This window comes from Pollicipes pollicipes, unplaced genomic scaffold (genome assembly GCF_011947565.3).
Source record: "Pollicipes pollicipes isolate AB1234 unplaced genomic scaffold, Ppol_2.1 Scaffold_1628;HRSCAF=1912_pilon_pilon_pilon, whole genome shotgun sequence".
Taxonomy (NCBI): Eukaryota; Metazoa; Arthropoda; class Thecostraca; order Pollicipedomorpha; family Pollicipedidae; genus Pollicipes; species Pollicipes pollicipes.
The window spans coordinates 1,540-7,245 of record NW_023595968.1 but is presented as its reverse complement, the minus strand read 5'-3'; the positions used below and the strand labels follow the sequence as shown (position 1 = coordinate 7,245).

At 51.7% G+C, this 5,706-nt stretch overlaps 1 protein-coding gene across 1 annotated transcript; it reads left to right on the top strand.

The window, feature by feature from the left end:
• Positions 1-2,102: 2,102 nt before the first annotated feature.
• LOC119095479 (AP-3 complex subunit sigma-2-like) lies at positions 2,103-4,539 on the top strand. The gene is made up of 5 exons (XM_037218313.1): positions 2,103-2,146; positions 2,192-2,311; positions 2,525-2,708; positions 3,684-3,791; positions 4,444-4,539. The coding sequence occupies exons 1-5, from the start codon at positions 2,103-2,105 to the stop codon at positions 4,537-4,539; spliced, it is 552 nt and encodes a 183-aa protein (XP_037074208.1).
• The last annotated feature ends 1,167 nt before the right edge of the window (positions 4,540-5,706 follow it).

The window sequence follows — 5,706 nt, the reverse complement described above, 5'->3', positions numbered from 1 at the left end:
GTGTCACAGTCGTGTCACGGCCTCTGTCGTGTCACGGTCTCTGTCGTATCACGGTCGTGTCACAGTCGTGTCACGGCCTCTGTCGTGTCACGGTCTCGTTCATGTCAGGGCTCACGGATTCAGGATCGGTCGGGCTGGCCGTGGCGCCGTTCGGCGGCAGCGCGCGAGACGCAAGGCACTAGCGCTTGTACGAGCACATGTTGTCAGTAGAACACATGAACGGCAAGCACAAGAAACCGTCAGTATTAACGCCGGGTTTTCGAGCTCCTTCTCGAGCTATCTGAAACTAACAGTAGTGCGGCCGCACACTGTACACGGTTTTTGAAATTCTTTATCAAAGGAAAGTTCAAGCTTATGTTAAGAGGTTCTCTTAGCCAGAGCGGCAGTGCGCAGGGGGAATTTCTGCAGCCGAACTCCAACGCCAAACAGTCCCTCCACTATGAATTTCAAGGTACTTGGAAATTGGTGACAATGGTCTATGCCTTGAAGTCACGCATCCGCGCCAGAAGTGCGAGTCGTCGGTACCGCTGCCCGCGAGCATATAATTTACGAAGCACCAACGCACACCTGAAAATCGCCGCCGCACACCTTAAGGGCAGTGACGGCAGTGACAGCAGCACCGCTCAACGCCCGTCCGGTGAGCCCGTGCCACTCACAGTTTTCATCTTGCTCTCGTGATCTGCTGGTGCCTTCCGCCCGGGCCTGCCGCTACTGCTGCTGTTGCTGCTGTGTTTGCTGTTGTTGCGTCTGCTGCGTCTGCTGCTGCTGCTGCTGCTCCCTAGCCCCGTCCCTCTTCGTCCTGCAGCTTGCGCGCCAGTTCAGCGCTGGCGATACACGATCTGACGTCACGCCTGGGCCGATGGCGTCATATTGCTGTGTGTGACGTCAGTCACAGGACCACGCCCGCGGTGGGCCCGTGTCCGCGTCCAGCGGAGCAAGGCGCGCCACGTCAGACGACCGTCATCATGTTCCAAGACGGGGCCACGCTTATGGACCCGAGTCCAGCGATACGCGCTCTAGACCGATGCATTTATTTGCAATTATATCTACCATTGAAGAGGCCGCAGCCAGAAAAGTGAGATACATGTTTGAGGAGACTGCATATACGTTATATGTCCGCAATATGTGCGACACGTGACATCAACATACACTATGAACAATGAGCCAAGCTCATGTTTTGTTTTAGTCACGAATCCACATCGAGCGACACATAACCCTCCTTTGCATCGCATTGGTTCAACCAAGTCCTCGCCACAGTATGTCGCCTTATTTAATCACGTGAACATGAACTAACTGAAACATCACAAGCAGGACTGTCTTGCAATGTCTCGCTCATGTATGCGTGAGCCATGGACAGGCTGGACTCTCCTAGCCTACACATTACAATGACTGGACCGTCTCGACCTATACCTTTTGATAACTGGACCGTTCCGGCCTACACCGTGTAATGGCTGGACCGTCCCGGCCTACACCGTATAATGGCTGGACCGTCTCGGCCTACGCCGCATAATGGTTGGGCCGTATGGGGCAATGTGCAAGTGACTGCGGCCTTGCTTCGCTAGGCGACGATGCCGTCATCCGTGCCGTGTTTGCGCTGTAGCTGGATCATCCCTCATGGCTTGAAAAGTCACTCTTTTGACCCGGACCAAGGAAAACATGCATTTCCAGATTCAAAGAAGCAACCAAGGAAGACGCTTGTGCCACATAATTGTTTTTTGTTCAATAGTTTGGAAATGATGCTGGGGAGAACATTTCGCGTGGTTTCCGATATGGACATTTCAAGTTTTGACGTCACTGGGGAGGTCACCTATGGACCTGGAACCCCAAAGTGGGTATAGCTGAGTACCTCAAGCAATGGGCAACATACTGATTCTTATCCTGATGTTTGTCTTAGTTCAAAAGTTGTCAGGGGCACGTCCCCCATTACGGTTGAGGGTGTAAACACATTTTTATCAATTTCCAACCCTTCTCTTGCTACACAATGATTACGCTGAATCTCCGGAAATCCCTTGCTAACGTGTTGAACTAAAAAACAAATTTAAGCATGCTTTGCACTCGAACCTCAGCGTAACGCCACATTTTCAAAACGCGGACGAGGGGTGATGAGAGACAAGGGCGATCGGCTAGACTTGATCCTCAACTATATGTACGTCCGCCCTTGTTCTTGCTCTTGAATGTGCGCCGTTGGCAGTAAAGTTTCATTACATTTTGCGTTTTTGCAGAAGGAGGAAATGCAGCAAAAGATCAAGGAAACGTTTCAACTGGTGTCCAAGAGGGAGGACAACGTCTGCAATTTTTTGGAAGGCGGCACGTAGGTGACAGCGCCCTGATATTGAAACCGTGAACATTTCACTCAACTGCGTAATTCTCAAAGCCATTGTGTCATGTTCTGTATCATGAGTTAATGATGAGGTATTTCAATCATCCGTGGATCGCAGCTTGCGTGGCGTCGGTCAGCAAGTCACGGGGGCAGCACTGGGCCTCCTATTAATTTAAAACTGTGTGTACTGCGTCGGCTTAACAGGTTGATCCGCAGCTCTGACTACAAGCTCATCCACCGACACTATGCCACGCTGTATTTTGTGTTCTGCGTGAACTCGTCTGAGTCGAAGCTCGGCATCCTCGACCTGATCCAGGTGCTCGTCGAGACGCTGGACAAGTCTTTTGAGGACGTCTGCGGGCTGGACCTGGTCTTCCACGTCATCAAGGTTAACTGAGGCCGGCAGGGCTAGGGTCGTAAGCATGAGGACTTGTATGAAAGTTATTGATGTGCCCGGAAGCACTGACTCTTCCTGCGCTAACCGCGGTGGGTGAGTGGAACGCACATCTGGATAAGGCGATTCAAGCAATGGCGAAGGCTAACAATGGAGGCGGGTCGTGTGCAGTTGTTTGCTTTGACAGAATATGGTTTACAAGGAAAGGTTGGTTGTATGCAAGCCTTCGCATCGGCAAATATTCGTGATTGGTAAAGTTCATCACCTCCTGGTTCGTTCCGTATGTGTTAGCCGAGACTGGCCAAAGGCGTCAGGGCCCTTATTGCTGATGGCCGGCGGCTGCAGGCAGAGTGGTCGGGGCTAGCATTCGCTGTTCTGACGCGGGAGAGGCATGCCATGGTTTCAGTGTTCGGTCGGCAGGGGGAGAGATCCACCGGCTGTTCTGACGCGGGAGACATGCCGTGGGTTCAGCGTTCGGTCGGCCGGGGCAGAGATCCACCGGCTGTTCTGGCGCGGGAGAGACATGCCGTGGATTCAGTGTTCGGTCGGCCGGGGCAGAGATCCACCGGCTGTTCTGGCGCGGGAGAGACATGCCGTGGGTTCAGTGTTCGGTCGGCCGGGGTAGAGATCCACCGGCTGTTCTGGCGCGGGAGAGACATGCCGTGGGTCCAGTGTTCGGTCGGCGGGGCAGAGACCCATCGGCTGTTCTGGCGCGGGAGAGACATGCCGTGGGTTCAGTGTTCGGTCGGCCGGGGTAGAGATCCGATGGCTGTTAGAGCTCGGCGATCTTGGGCTTGCGACTTGACTGACTGGTTCGACCCAGATTAGTTTAATCCCTGGCCTACATCATCGCTAAACAGTCGTCCCATGTTTCGGCCCCGACTGCCCGTCATCAACGAATCTGTGTCGTGCTGTCGCAGTCTTCAGGCGTCATCATGGCGGAAATGACTCTACGAACTCTCCCTCCAGGTGGACTACATTCTGAACGAGATCGTGATGGGCGGCATGGTCCTGGAGACCAGCATGACGGAGGTCATCACGCGTACCGAGGAGCAGAACAGGCTGGAGAAGCAGGAGGTCAGTGATGGCCCGTCCGTGCCTCTCCGCGCCCACTAGCACGTCGCTCTGCGGCTGACTGGTCGCGCTTGTCCTGGTGCCACAGCTCACTCCGTCTGCGCTGTTGTGACAACTTAGCTCGGATTAGGCCAAATATGTTTACGAAAGGCCCTGATACTGTGCTAGCTTTATTTCTGCGCGTCGAGTTGAAAGCTTTTATGTGTGGTTTACGACCTTCCTTTTACCAGGAGATGCTGATGAAACGATGTTGTAATGCTAAATAAGGATTTTATTGACGATAGTCAATATTTAGAACTGCGCTCGCTACAAAGCATTGCAACATCATTTAACCAATACCCTCTGGTTTAGTGTAGGTTGGTAGCCCAACATAAGACCTTTCAACTGATACCGCCATATAACCAGGTTTGTAGGACTTTCTTGTCTTAAATACGTATTGTATTCGGAGAGAACTTGGATATTCGATGCTGAATGTAAAAAGGGAGTGGTGATCGTTTTCCACGTTTGCTTTTTGACTTAATGTACTCGATAAGCAGAGCGTGTCGCGTTTGCACTAACTCACCAACCATTCGATTGTCGCCCACAATGTCCCGAACGGCGGTAGCTAGAATCTGTGGCGCGGTTCGCAGGAAGGATTCGCGGCGACGCCGGCCAGGCTGTCTCGATGGTGGAGAACGTCAACATCACACAGCAAATCAAGGACATCACGCTACCAGACCTGCCAGCCGCCATCAGGGACCTGAAGTTTTGATCATTCCCTCGTGTGCTGTAGACTCACTGTTGTTGTCAAAATGTCGCTGGCAACAGGTCCAGCGAATTGCGTATTGTACATGCGGCGGGCATTGCTGTATTTTCGTATGTAACTATCTATAAGTGTTTTCATTGAGGCCAATATATCTAGGACGACCACTGCGGCTCATTTATTTTGCCGGCACATTTATCGTAAAGCGGTGGGTACGAGTACGCAGCAAATCTCCCGGTGCTTATAATGCACTGTAATATCCAATATATGAATTCACTGTAATATCCCACACATGCCGTCGCATGTCCGGCTCAGACCGTTGAGGCGGGCTCAGCGTGCAATGCAGCAAATTTATTCGTTGGGAGATCTCCAAGGTTTGCATTGTGCTTGCCCTGGCTCGGGTCGTTGGCCCCTTCAAGTAGATGTGCCATGCGCCTGATGTTTAATCGAATACCAGTGACGGCATATCGTCAGGTGATGCCTTACGGCGTTAATGTGACCCGAAAGAGCCCTAAAACGTCACGACCAGTGACGTCACATACCCAGTCGAACACCAGTGACATCATATTGCCAGCAAATGCCTTATGGCCTTCAGTCAGCCCAAAAGAACCCCGATCAATGCAGAGCCATTTTCAGTGACATCACAATGTCAGCTGATGCCCCACAGCATTTCCCCAGCACGACAGAACACGAGCCCTGCAGCCAGCGTAGCTCTTCTCTCCGTCGGCCGTACAGTTACCAAAGTAAAAAACCTCCTTGATGTACAATGTTCTTTTGAATATCAAGAAGAACAGAGTATCCTGCGAACCTATGGCCGTCAACTTAAGAAACCTATAAGGTGATGATCATCCACATCTGCCTGATATTTTGTTCAGTTTTCCAAAACGTCTAAACCCGCTTCAGACCCTATGAATAAGCTTTGGCAACCCCTTTTTTGTTTCTTTTTCTTCGAGGCATGAAATGGTTTGGACGCACCGAAACGCCTTAAACCAAACTATATGAACGTGAAACGTGCTTTCCGAATGAAACTTGCACAGCTTGCTCACTACTGCTTGGGAGCTAATTGCTGTCTACTAAGCGCACAGACTGCTTGGGAGCTAATTGCTGTCTACTAAGCACACAGACGCCACACCTGAACACATAGGCGATAATATTCTTCCTGGCCTTGGACGTCAT

Bases quoted from the DNA above. Each gene is read 5' to 3' on its own strand.
- LOC119095479 (XM_037218313.1), top strand. From the start codon at position 2,103: ATGAGAGACAAGGGCGATCGGCTAGACTTGATCCTCAACTATAT. The intron at 2,312-2,524 runs GTAGGTGACAGC...TCGGCTTAACAG, and splicing joins AATTTTTTGGAAGGCGGCAC to GTTGATCCGCAGCTCTGACT. The intron at 2,709-3,683 runs GTTAACTGAGGC...CTCTCCCTCCAG, and splicing joins TGGTCTTCCACGTCATCAAG to GTGGACTACATTCTGAACGA.